Source organism: Pseudoliparis swirei, chromosome 13 (genome assembly GCF_029220125.1).
Source record: "Pseudoliparis swirei isolate HS2019 ecotype Mariana Trench chromosome 13, NWPU_hadal_v1, whole genome shotgun sequence".
Classification (NCBI taxonomy): Eukaryota; Metazoa; Chordata; class Actinopteri; order Perciformes; family Liparidae; genus Pseudoliparis; species Pseudoliparis swirei.
In genome coordinates this window covers 20993294-21007040 of record NC_079400.1, presented here as the reverse complement: position 1 = coordinate 21007040, position 13747 = coordinate 20993294, and the positions used below count along the sequence as shown (strand labels likewise).

Below are 13747 nucleotides of genomic sequence, written 5' to 3'. Positions count from 1 at the left end.
CCTGGTTGCTCCCCCCCCCCCCGCTGTGCACCCCCCGTGCAGATTGATCATCTTGTTGACAGTGCCACAGGCTCACTGAGAATGACACTGGACTCGATAGCCCCTCTGAAGAAGAAGACAGTGAGGAAGAGGAGGTTTGCTCCCTGGTATAACCCTCAGACCCGCAAACTGAAGCAAACGTCACGAAAGCTTGAAAGCATATGGCGTTCAACTCATCTGGAAGAATCCCGCTTAGTTTGGCGAGATAGTCTTAAAACTTATAAAAAGGCCCTCCGTCATGCCAGAGCAGCCTATTACTCATCAGTAATAGAGAAAAATAAGAACAACCCCAGGTTTCTCTTCAGCACTGTAGCCAGGCTGACAGAGAGTCACAGCTCTGTGGAGCCGAGCATTCCTATAAACCTTAGTGGTAATGACTTTATGAACTTCTTTAATGAAAAGATTTTAACTATTAGGGACAAGATTAATAATATCTTGCCCTTAACCAGTGCCAATCTGTCCTCAAGTGGAATGGCCTTGGAAACCACTGTATGCCCTGGTGTATATTTGGATGGCTTTTCTCCCATCAACCGTGACCAATTATCTTCAACGGTTTCTACTTCCAACACGTCTACCTGTCTCTTGGACCCCATCCCGACGAGGCTGCTTAAAGACGTTTTGCCTTTAATTGGCGGCTCTCTATTAGATATAATCAATGTGTCTCTGCTAACAGGCCACGTACCACACTCCTTCAAGGTGGCTGTTATTAAACCTCTCCTGAAGAAGCCCACTCTGGATCCAGAGGTGTTGGCTAACTACAGACCGATCTCTAACCTCCCCTTCCTCTCCAAGATCCTTGAGAAAGTGGTCGCAAATCAGTTGTGCGACTTTCTACATCATAATAGTTTATTTGAGAAATTTCAATCAGGATTTAGAAAACACCACAGCACCGAGACGGCACTGGTGAAAATTACAAATGACCTCTTAATGGCAGCAGATAAAGGACTCATCTCTGTACTGGTCTTGTTAGACCTTAGTGCTGCATTCGACACCATTGACCATGACATCCTATTACAGAAACTGGAGCAGTCGATTGGCATTTCAGGCACGGCACTAATTTGGTTTAAATCCTATTTATCAGATCGATCTCAATTTGTATTTGTAAACGATGACGCCTCGATAACCACCAACGTTAATCACGGCGTTCAACAAGGTTCTGTGCTTGGACCAATTTTATTTACCTTATACATGCTTCCTTTGGGCAATATTATCAGGAAACACTCCATAAACTTTCATTGTTATGCAGATGATACTCAACTATATTTATCGATAAAACCAGAGGAGAACAACCAACTCGGTAAAATTCAAGCATGTCTTAAAGACATAAAAACATGGATGACCTGCAACTTCTTGATGTTAAACTCAGACAAAACCGAAGTAATTTTAATCGGCCCTGAGCACCTCAGAGATCAATTGTCTGGTGATGTGGTTTCTGTAGACGGCATTGCCCTAGCATCCAAAACCACTGTAAAGAATCTTGGCGTTATCTTTGATCGGGACTTGTCCTTTAACTCCCACATAAAGTAAATCTCAAGGACTGCATTCTTTCATCTACGTAATATTTCAAAAATCAGGCACATCTTGTCTCAAAAAGATGCAGAAAAATTGGTTCACGCGTTCGTTACTTCGAGACTGGATTACTGCAACTCCTTATTAGCAGGCTGCTCTAATAAGTCTTATTGTATAATCGTGATGCCAAATATGTGGGTTATTTCATGTCCCTTGAGATGATGGAGAAGAAGTTTCGAGCGACACGGTACTTGATAAGAACACAAAGTTTATTCTACAAGGTACAGGCCGAAGACAGACATCTAGAATGACTGGAAACTTTCAGGGTCCGGATGAGAAAGTTCAATGGTTTATCATGTTGTCACGGGTTATATAGACAGAGGAAAGAGGAGGCGTCATGTTCGAATCTATGGGCTGGCAATGGTTTCGAGCGGGCTTCTAGCCCCCCCTCCCATGATCTCATGCTACCTAATGTAAACCATCTGGTCCAGCTCTAAGCAATGGTATTCTATACCATGGACACCTTGTGGGCCTCTGGAATCTTTAAGAGCTGTAATGCAAAATACACGACATATACCTCCCTTCGAGAGTTAATAAACTCTCGACAACAAACAAACAACCAATGCAAACATACAGGTGTATTATCATGACAAAAATACCACCCCGTCCTACAGTAAAGTTCTAACATTACTGTGACTGTATGAAGTGTAACAGTGGTGTAAAATGAAGTATTTATATGTGAAATTGAAAAACCTGTCGGGCAGTTATCTTTTCTTGCAATATCAATTAAACAATGTAGACAGGAAAATTCTTTCACGGTCCCTCTGCCAAGGCAACCTTGCATCAAACTCCATACCACTGAAATAGGAAATGTTTAGCAAATTGTGTAGGGAAATGATTCAAACGAATACACCTGGAATTTCTCAGCAAATAATAACGAAATAATAATGTCCAGGATCAAGTTGGTCAACCCATCGCCTCTCCCCATGGACCTATCCCTGCCTAATCACCTCTGTCCCTGAACGTCACGAAAAGAGAACATCTGAGATTCCATTATATTCACCAAACAACAGAAAATATAGTTTCCCCAACAATTAACACCTAAACAAGAAAATTCATTTTTAATATCACTAATATTTCATATACGAGAAGACATCACTGCAGTTCTTCAGCAGCCTTGACACTCGTCTCCCCGATGATCCGGATGTCTCATCACCAGTTCTCGTTCAAAGTTCTTCAGGTCACTCGTCATGTTCACGTTTTGAGAGGCTGGTTTCATTCAACACTGGAGTCCCTCAGCACTCCATCACCTCACAGTGGTTCCTCTAAAATGACAGAAGAGAACCAGTATCTTGCATACAGAACAGATGCAAATCAAAACATCAAACATGAATTATCACTCAACATTTTTGTCCCTAAATATATTGTCATTTATTTCATCTCAATTCCCCACTCGGAACTCTTCAGAGTTCCGAAAGAGCAAAAAATCAAATCAAAAATGTTTTAGGATTCTAAGAATCATAAGATCTAAATAAAATGTGTATTCTTTCGCACCAAGATGCTGTTTAACTCCTAGTTTTTCTCTAAAATTGTTTTCACCGTTTTATAGACACATTTTATTAGCATTTTGCTTGGCAACTTATTGAGCACTATTTTATTTTCAGCTAGACACGCTTCGTGCCATCGTGAAAATCTGTCTCCACCTGTTTAATAATTACAGACGCATCTTTCTTCATTACAGTCACATCCTTGAGTGTAATATTGACCTTCAAGTTCACTACCGGTCCAATATTGTTCATAATCAAAGACTGGCTGTTGGTAGAAGGCAACTTGAATCACTGGATATGGCTCGAACGACTGGAACTCAGCTTGATTCGGCTCCGGTTGTGGTGCAGGTTGATTTGGTGGGACCTGATTCTTCATCAGGGCCTGCTTCTTCTCAGCCTTGTCACTCACCAGTTGTATTTCATGAAGTTTCCTGAGGGTCTCTCGATCTTGTTCTTTCAGATCGTCCCCCTTCTTCCGATACAGCTCCACCCGGTGGGCTATATGATCTGTGTACACACTCTTCTTCATGTTTCCAAGGCCAACCACCTCTGCCAATCTGCTTCGTACTGGCAACGGTAACCCCATCAGGATTTTGCCTCTCAAAATCGATTTGTCCATAAGATTTTTTTCTGGATCATTACCTGTGACATTCATCCACGTTTGATGAGACCTCGAAACAAAGGATCTGGGATTTTCCTCCAGTCCGAGTGGTTCAATCAAAATATTGGCTGGATCCACGTTCGTCGGGAATGTTTCTTTCAGTGCTCTGAACACTCGACCTCTACTCGCAGCAAACAGGTCTGAATCATTCACACTTGTTCCTACATATTGATTAAGTCCAGCTTTCTCTAAAATGTCTTCCATACTGTAAACGCCAACGACATTAGCCAGTAGCTTCTTAATATCCCCCATCGCAGGAAGATCTCCGACCAAAATCTGTTCTAGTTTTGCAATCCAAGGATGCGCTCCATCTTCGATAATGGGAAGCTTCTCAAGTATGGCTGACATATCGGTGCTCTGCAATGGTCTATATTCAAAACCTTGTTCTCTGATGATCACTGGGAACATGCTTCCTGGTGCTGACACTTTATTAGATTGCAGTAACTCTCTCTTTCTTATCTGCAACTCTCTGACCTCACTCAAAGTCATCTGGGAGTCTTCTTCATCGCTGTCTTCCTCCTCGCTGTCGTCTGCCTCTTTTGCTCTGCTCCACTTGGCTTTGGGGTCGCAACCCCCCTTGACCTCTTCCTGATCACTCTCGTCACTGATCTGAGGACGCCCCTTCTGACTGGACACTGGGACCTGAGGACAGACTGTCTTGGGATACATTACAGATGCAGCTGCAATCATTTTCTGTCCCTCATCTGCAAATAACTTGAGAACTCCAAGCTCGAGTTGTCTCTTTTCTTTGCGTTTCCTTCCCTGGTTTCCCTTCTTCTGTTCTGCCTTGTAGGTAGATACAAGTACATGCATTATTTTAATTACATCGGGATTAAGTGTCCCCTCCAAGGGCCACGGCTGGTCAATTTGAGGCCATCGTTTAGACCATTTCTCAGATATCTTCGCAACGTTTGTGACGCTGCTGATTAAAGGATTATTCCTTTGCACTACATCGACAGGAGTAATCAGCTTTGGATTGTCAGCGCCCTTTTTTCCCATTATTCTGTTTTTATTTGTCTTTATTCTGTATTTTTAATTAATTAATCAATTAAATCAATTAACAAATTAAATCAATTAACCAATTAAATTAATCAACCAATTAACCAATGATCAATCAGCTGCCAAGCCTTCTATTTATTTAGTTATTCTTCTTTTAAAACTGACTACAGCATTTAGTCTTCATGTGTTATGCAAACAGATCGATATTCTCAAAAGTCTAATTATGACAAATGCAGGGTTTGTTGCTCAAGGAGTTTGTGCAAAGTTAGTACAGGCCTCTTTTTCATCAGCTGCACATCGGTGACGTCAGCACGTCAGTCAGCACGTCAGTCAGCGGCCACGCCCTGGACTGGCTCCTTGATGTCAACGCCTCTACTCCTTCAGAGTCCAACTCTCATTCATCGTGCATGAACAAAAGGAAAGAAATATGAAATGATTAGGTTCTATCATCAGCATGTAACCTTCATTAAATTCTTCAAATTAAAACAAAAACAACACAAAACAAAACCTCTTTTTAGATTTAATAAGAGCAGTTCACACAAACAATACCCTCTCAACAGAACTGTGTGTTTTTCCCCACTTAATGCATGGCGAGGTGAAACAGATTGTTTCCATCTGTGTAACCAAACACCTTTCACTCCCAGCACACCCCAGAACCCCTTGGCCTTTAGACGTAAGGATTAAGATGGGGGGATGGACCACCAGGGGGCGATCACGAGTCTACCTAAAGTCCTTGTTCCCCTTGCGGCCCAGCGCTAGACCACTAGTCAAACTCAAAGTCCTTAGTTTTCTTTTATTTATTTAATTTTACGAAGTGTCTCTCCCCCCCCCCCCCAGTTGGGCTCATGCACCCTTCCTAAAGGAGCTTATTTAATTTTATGACTGCTAGCGTAACTATTCCTCAAGGAAGCTCATGTTTAAACTAATCAATATCTCATTAACTAGCTAGTCTCCTCAACAGGACGCTCATGCTTCTCTTTACGTTCTCTGTAGATTAAATGTGTAAGGCGTGCTTAGTTTCATTCGGACACATATTTCTCACACATCCCTCAAAGACATCTGGAAATCATATTAGTCCATACACACACATGCGCGCACGTCATTCTGCATTCCTCAAATTCACACAGGCACTGCGCGCGCGGTAGTTGCAAATGCTCTGCCTTTTTTTTTTTTTCCTTCCTCCCAAACGTGATCAGGCAATGTGCCTACACGTCGCACAAATGGCTATTTTCTTTCCTAAAATCAGTCATTTATATCATTCATCCGTATTAGCATGCTCTTGCCGCTTGTTCCTCTCTTAAGGTTTAATTTCTGCTACCGTCCGAGACTTCATTTCCGATGAGAGGCTGCTTCGTGCATTTATTCGTCAATAACCGCAGAGTGGGAGCATACAATCGTACTTTATTTCTCAATCTCGTTAAGCCAGTACTAATTTCTTTAGACTATGTTCTATCCGATTTAAGCAGCTCTATGATCATTTTCCAAAAGGTCCTTTAACCTTCTCTCTCTTAATCTCTCTCTTAATCTCTTTGCACACTTTTAACTTCTCTTAACTCTTGTCCTACCTTTATTTATTTAAATAACCTAACCTGGATCTAGGTTTATCTTAATTTGTTTCTTTTATCTTTTCCTACCGACTATTTTCAGCAAAATGATATTTAGTGATTAATTTTCACGCGTCTTAATGTTAAAACAAATCAAAGGCCTTATTTTTGAATAATCTGCACCTACTAATTAACACACTTATAATAACATTTGCTATTCTACAACTCTTTTACTTTAATCTTACTCCCCACTTCTGTGCATTCTTTGCGCAGATCAAATACAAATTTAACACGAAAAACAACTTCAAAACATCAATCTCAGTCAGACACTCTCCCACAAAAGAGAAAAAAGTTCTTTCACGGTGCACAAACTCACAGCCACACCCTTCACAGCACACAGCAGCTCCAATTATCGCATTTAAATGAAGCCAATATGCTCACCGTGAGAGAATGTGAATGATGCTGCAGGTCTATCCATCCGGGTCTGTTCGGACGCCAAATATTGTATAATCGTGATGCCAAATATGTGGGTTATTTCATGTCCCTTGAGATGATGGAGAAGAAGTTTCGAGCGACACGGTACTTGATAAGAACACAAAGTTTATTCTACAAGGTACAGGCCGAAGACAGACATCTAGAATGACTGGAAACTTTCAGGGTCCGGATGAGAAAGTTCAATGGTTTATCATGTTGTCACGGGTTATATAGACAGAGGAAAGAGGAGGCGTCATGTTCGAATCTATGGGCTGGCAATGGATTCGAGCGGGCTTCTAGCCCCCCCTCCCATGATCTCATGCTACCTAATGTAAACCATCTGGTCCAGCTCTAAGCAATGGTATTCTATACCATGGACACCTTGTGGGCCTCTGGAATCTTTAAGAGCTGTAATGCAAAATACACGACAGTCTCTTAGGTCAACTCCTTATTGTCAGGCTGCTCTAATAAGTCTCTTAGGTCCCTCCAGTTGATCCAGAATGCTGCAGCTCGTATTCTCACTAAAACTAAGAAAAGAGATCACATCACTCTTGCACTAGCTGCTCTGCACTGGCTCCCAGTAAAATCAAGAATCACTTTTAAAATTCTTCTCTTAATGTACAAAGCCTTGATTGGTGATGCACCATCATATCTTAAGGAGCTTGTAGTACCATATTGCCCCACTAGAGAGCTACGCTCACTAAATGCAGGACTACTTGTAGTTCCTAGAGTCTTAAAAAGTAGAATGGGAGCCAGAGCCTTTAGTTATCAAGCTCCTCTTTTATGGAACCAGCTTCCAATTTCAGTCCGGGAGGCAGACACAGTCACCTCGTTTAAGAGTGGAGTTAAGACCTTCCTCTTTGACAGAGCTTATAGTTAGGGCTGAATCAGGTTCACCTGGTCCAGCCCCTTGATATGCTGCTATAGGCTTATAGCTGCCGGGGGACGTTTTAGGATGCACTGAGCACCTATCTCCTCTTTTTTTCTCTCCTTAGGGATGAATTTTCATCTCTCAATCACACGTTACTAACTCTGCTTTCTCCCCGGAGTCCTTTTGACTTCACGTCTCATAGGGTCATCGGACCCTATGAGACGGCATAGATCATATCTGCCTGATGGATCATCGAGGTCTGGGTCATGGAATTCCTGCTACCGACCACTCCGCCTCCCCACCGCCATCTGCCTGATGGATCGTGGAGGTCTCCATCGTGGAATATGCCTACTATGAACTATTCACACACTCTGTCATATTCATTGAATGTATTTAAACTCTAAATCTGTCCTTCTGGTCACATGACATCTATTGCATCTGTCCATCCTGGAGAGGGATCCTCCTCTGTTGCTCTCCTGAAGGTTTCTTCCCTTTTTTCCCCCCTGAAGGGTTATTTGGGAGTTTTTCCTGATCCGATGCGAGGTTTTGGGGCAGGGATGTCTATGTGTACAGATTGTAAAGCACTCCGAGACAAATTTGTAATTTGTGAAATTGGGCTATACAAATAAACTGAATTGAATTGAATTGAATTAATTAAGGCTAGCGCCGTTTAGCTCGTGGATGCTAATTGCGCACTAGCGTTTTAGCATCATTGTAGCATCAGTAACCTGCCTGAGAATTACAATGTTCCATGAAACATTTACCCCTGGGTTGATTAATGTGTAAGGTCCCTGTACAAATAAATAAATGAATGAATGATTAGATAGTTACATGTTGTGTCCCATGACAGATATAAACAGTTGTGTTTGATGTTTTAGGTCGTCTGGTCACAATTAATGTCGTTATTGCCTTAAACAAGTTAGACCAGCAGATCACAGATGCAGCTGCTCAGGTGAGTCTGTCTTGGTGTGTTGACAGAGCACAACAACAACATCTGGAATGCTAAATGGACATTGTCTTCCTTCAGTGTGTAACATCAGCAATGAAACATCGAGAGAGGAGGAATCTGATTGGCTGAGAAGAGTTCCAAGACGGACGGAGAGAGCAAGCAGGAAGTCCACGAGGAAAGACCCAGACCTCCGTGGTGGTCCAGTCTGGCTGCAGAGGATCCAGCAGCAGCTGTGGTTGCTTCTGGAAACATCGTGTTCACACACTGAGATGCCACACGGTGGGTTTCTCCTCCCAACAGAACCAATAGATTAGATTAGATTCAACTTTATTGTCATTACACATGTACAAGTACAGAGCAACGAAATGCAGTTTGGCATCTAACCAGAAGTGCAACAGAAGTATCATAATAAATACATGATATACAGGTTATGCGGAGATATAAATATATATTTCTGGGGTTGCTAAACTAGTGCAAATATTCAGTGTATATTAACTCAATAGTGCAACAAATGGCATAAAGTGTCTACAGTGCGGATAGAGTGGTGTATGATGATCAGAGGGGGGTAGAGTTCAAAAGAGGAACAGCTCTGTGGAAGAAGCTGTTCCTCAGACTGCTGGTGCTTGACCGTAAGCTCCTGAAGCGCCTGCCTGAGGGCAGGAGGGAGAACAGTTTGTGAGCCGGGTGAGAAGAGTCCTTCAGGATGCCGCGAGCTCGATGCAGACAGCGTTTCTTCTGGACCTCCTCGATGCTTGGGAGTGGAGTACCTGTGATACGTTGGGCAGTTTTCACCACCTGTTGCAGTCTCTTGCGCTCCGCGACGGAGCAGCTGCCGTACCAGACTGTGACACAGTTGGTAAGGATGCTCTCGATCACACAGCGGTAGAAATTCACCAGGATGGCTGAAGACAGGTGATTCTTCTTCAGTGTCCTCAGAAAGAAGAGGCGCTGGTGAGCTTTCTTGACGAGGCTGGAGGTGTTGGTGTTCCAGGACAGGTCCTCCGAGATATGGGTCCCCAGGAACTTGAAGCTGGAAACACGCTCGACGGCCATCCCGTTGATGTGGATGGGGTCGTGCGTGCTCTTGTTCTTCTTCCTGAAGTCCACGATGAGCTCCTTGGTTTTGCTTGTGTTAAGGAGCTGGTTATTGTCGGCGCACCACATGGCCAGGTGCTGTACCTCTTCCCTGTATGCTGTTTCATTGTTGTTGCTGATGAGACCAATCACTGTAGTGTCGTCTGCAAATTTGATGATGGAGTTGGATCCACATACAGGCCGGCAGTCATGGGTGACTGCCGGCCATGATGCCATGATGATGGCGCGGCTGTGTCCAGACGCCGTCGAGGTAGCTCCGCGGAGATTGTGCGCTTTTAGTTTTTGTGTTTATTTTTAATATTTTCTTTGCCACAAACACATCGGCAATAACAGCATACGACCGCAGCACACTTTTGGACATAAACTTTTGCGCAAAACAAGGGTTTTTGTCCACTTTTTCCATCGATCCAGCGTGGCCGGCAGAGATCGTACGAGCGAACCACAACAACAACAGTGGAGCCGCTACTACGGGGGGACGACGAAAACATCGAGGGAAACGGAGCGGAATTCGGAACAGACTGAGAGTTCAAGCCCACCGTCCACCTCTGCCCAGCATCCTTCTTGCTAACGTCCAGTCTCTGGAAAATAAGATGGATGATGTTAGGGCAAGGATCAGATTCCAACGGGACATGAGGGACTGTAACATCTTTTGTCTGACGGAAACATGGCTGACCCCGCTGGTGCCGGATCGAGTCATATGCCCAACCGAGTCCTTCTCTGTTTTCCGTGCAGACAGAACGGAAGAGTCTGGTAAATCTAAGGGTGGAGGGGTTTGCTTCATGACTAACAACAAGTGGTGTGACCCCAAGAACATTAAGACTCTTTCTCGTTCCTGCTCGCCGAACCTGGAACATCTGACGATCTCATGCCGTCCATTCTACCTTCCCCGGGAGTTCAGCTCGGTCATCACCACAGCCGTCTACATACCACCACAAGCGGACACCGACGTAGCACTATCGGACCTACATGATGTGTTATGTCGGCATCAGAACAAGTATCCCGACGCGGCTGTGGTGGTGGCTGGGGACTTTAATAGGGCAAACCTTAAAAGTCATGCCGAACTTTCACCAGCACATTACGTGTGCTACCAGAGGAAAGAACGTTGGACCACTGCTATACGCCATTCAAGAGAGGCTACAAGGCTGTCTCTCTCCTCCGCTCGCAAATCAGACCATGCCGCCATTTTCCTGCTACCGAGTACCGACAAAAGATCGCGGAAGCGGTAGTGACGAGGGCGTAAGCGGTGGTCTGACCAATCAGAGGCTGAGCTACAGGACGCTCTGCGTGTCGTCGACTGGGACATGATCCAATCCAGTTCCAGTGACGCCAGCGAGTTTATGGAAGTAGCAATGAGCCTCATAGCAACGCTTAGCGGACACCATCGCCCCACGGTAAAAGTTAGGGTCTTTCCTAACCAAAAGCCGTGGGTTGATAGATCCATCCGTGAAGCTGTGAACGCCTGCATTGCTGCCTATAACTCCGGTCTTGTATCCGCAACATGGACGAGTACAAGGCAGCGGTCTATGGACTGAGGAGGCGGTGAAGGAGGCCAAGAGGAGGTACCGAGACAGAGTAGAATCACAGATGGAGCAGCGCGACACCAGGCGCCTATGGCAGGGGCTACGGACTATCACAGACTACCAGAGCAGACCCGCGCAATGGTGAGTGCCGACGCATCCCTAGCGGACGACCTGAACTCATTTTATGCACGGTTTGAGGCTAGCAACAACAGCGCTAGCTCGCCGCTAACAACAACACCGTTAAGCGTAGCCGAGGTGAGTTCTACCGCTGGGGATGAACACACACTCTCTGTGACCGAGCACAGTGTGAGGAGGGCTCTGTTGAGGGTGAACACCAGGAAAGCTGCAGGTCCAGATGGCATATCTGGGCGAGTACTGAAGACCTGTGCTAACCAGCTAGCTCCAGTGTTCACCACAATATTCAACCTCTCCTGGCTGAGTCCGTGGTCCCCGCCTGCTTCAAGAGATCCACTATTGTCCCTGTGCCCAAGAATGCTTCTCCAGCATGTATGAATGACTACCGACCGTGGCCCTCACCTCGGTGGTCATGAAATGCTGAGAGCCTGATAAAGGACTACATCTGCGCCTCCTCCTTCCTCCATGGACCCGCTGCAGTTTGCTTATCGCCCAAACAGATCCACGGATGATGCTGTCTCCCAGGTACTGCACACCACACTCTCTCATCTGGACAGCCAGAGGGGGCTATGTGAGACTGCTGTTCATTGATTATAGTTCAGCTTTCAACACCATAGTCCCTCCAGACTGGCCGGCAAGCTGATTGAGCTGGGACTGAACACCCCTGTGTGCTTGGATCCTGGACTTCCTGACCGCCAGGCCACAGGTGGTCAGGGTGGGCAGACACACCTCCAAACCCCTCACCCTGAACACAGGATCCCCCCAGGGTTGCGTCCTCAGCCCCCTACTGTACTCCCTGTACACACATGACTGTGTGGCCAGGTTCAGCTCCAACACCATCATCAAGTTTGCGGATGACACAGTGGTGGTGGGCCTGATCTCCGACAACAACGAGAAGGCCTACCTGGAGGAAGTTGCTGATCTGTCACTCTGGTGCCAGGACAACAGCCTCATCATGAATGTCACCAAAACTAAGGAGCTGATTGTGGACTTTAGGAGGGTACAACAACAGAGGACGTACTCACCACTGGGGATTAACGGGACTACTGTGGAGAGGGTGAGCGGTATAAATACCTGGGAGTCCACATCACCGAGGATCTGACATGGTCAACGAACACAGACACTCTGGTGAGAAAGGCAAGGCAGCGCCTCTACCACCTCAGGCAGCTGAGGAAATTTAAAGTTTCCCAGAGGATCCTTCAGTCCTTCTACTCTGGAGCTGTAGAGAGCGTCCTGACAGGAAGCATCACAGCCTGGTTTGGCAACTGCTCCGCTCAGGACAGGAAGGCTCTGCAGAGAGTAGTGCGTTCGGCTGAGCGCACTATTGGAACTACACTCCCACCCTGCAGGACTTGTACACCAGGAGGTGCAGAACCAGAGCCGGCAGGATCATGAAGGATCCTCACCACCCCAACAACAGACTGTTTCAGCTGCTGCGGTCAGGCAGGCGCCTCCGTAGTCACGCTGCAAGAACAGAGAGACTGAGACAGAGTTTCTTTCCTCAGGCCATCAGGACTGTGAACTCCGACCTCACCAGGACCCCCACATAGACCCACACAACTGCCCCTCTTAGGCACACACACACACACACACACACACACTTACTGTAAATATTGTGTTGTTTTTTATTGTAAATAGTGTGTACTTGTTGCCCTTGCACATTCCTGCTGAGCATGCCACTTTCATTTCACTGCACACCCTGTGTGTGTATGTGACAAATAAAACATCTTGAATCTTGAATCTTGAAGAGAGAATACAGGAATGGGCTTAGCACACAGCCCTGTGGCACACCGGTGTTGAGTGTGGCAGTGGCGGAGCAGATGTTGCCTGACCTTACATACTGTGGTCTGTTGGTCAGGAAGTCCATAATCCAGTTGCAGAGGGAGGTATTGATGCCCAGCTCTCCAAGTTTAGTGATTAGCTTGGAGGGGATGACGGTGTTGAATGCTGAACTGAAGTCCACAAATAGCAGTCGTGCACAACTGTTGTTATTTTCCAGATGTGTGAGCACAGAGTGCAGTACTGTGGAGACTGCATCGTCTATGCTCCTATTGCTGCGGTAGGCAAACTGGTGTGGGTCCAGGGTGGGTGGGAAGGAAACCTTCATGTGTGCCAGAACCAGCCGCTCAAAGCACTTCATGACAATGGGAGTGAGTGCAACAGGGCGGTAGTCATTGAGGCACGTCGGCTTGGAGTGTTTTGGCACCGGTACGATGGACGTGGTCTTGAAACATGTAGGCACAGCAGCTTGGGCCAGGGACAGGTTGAAAATGTCAGTAAATGGCCCAGCGAGCTGCTCCGCACATGCCCTGAGCACACGGCCAGGAATACCGTCAGGACCAGCAGCCTTGCGTCCGTTGATCCTGCTGAGTGCTGTGAACACTTCAGTGGTGGAGAGTGTAAG

The 13747-nt window shown here is 45.8% G+C and overlaps 1 protein-coding gene across 1 annotated transcript; it reads right to left on the bottom strand.

Annotated features, from left to right (window-relative positions):
- Window positions 1–1799: 1799 nt before the first annotated feature.
- LOC130203768 (uncharacterized) lies at window positions 1800–7829 on the bottom strand. Its single transcript, XM_056430180.1, has 2 exons — window positions 6741–7829; window positions 1800–5133 (listed from the first exon to the last, which is right to left on the bottom strand). The coding sequence occupies exon 2, from the start codon at window positions 4753–4755 to the stop codon at window positions 3256–3258; it is 1500 nt and encodes a 499-aa protein (XP_056286155.1). The 5' UTR covers window positions 4756–5133; window positions 6741–7829; the 3' UTR covers window positions 1800–3255.
- Between the last annotated feature and the right edge of the window lie 5918 nt (window positions 7830–13747).

Coding starts and splice junctions, on each gene's coding strand:
- LOC130203768 (XM_056430180.1), bottom strand. CDS start 4,755: ATGGGAAAAAAGGGCGCTGACAATCCAAAGCTGATTACTCCTGTCGAT.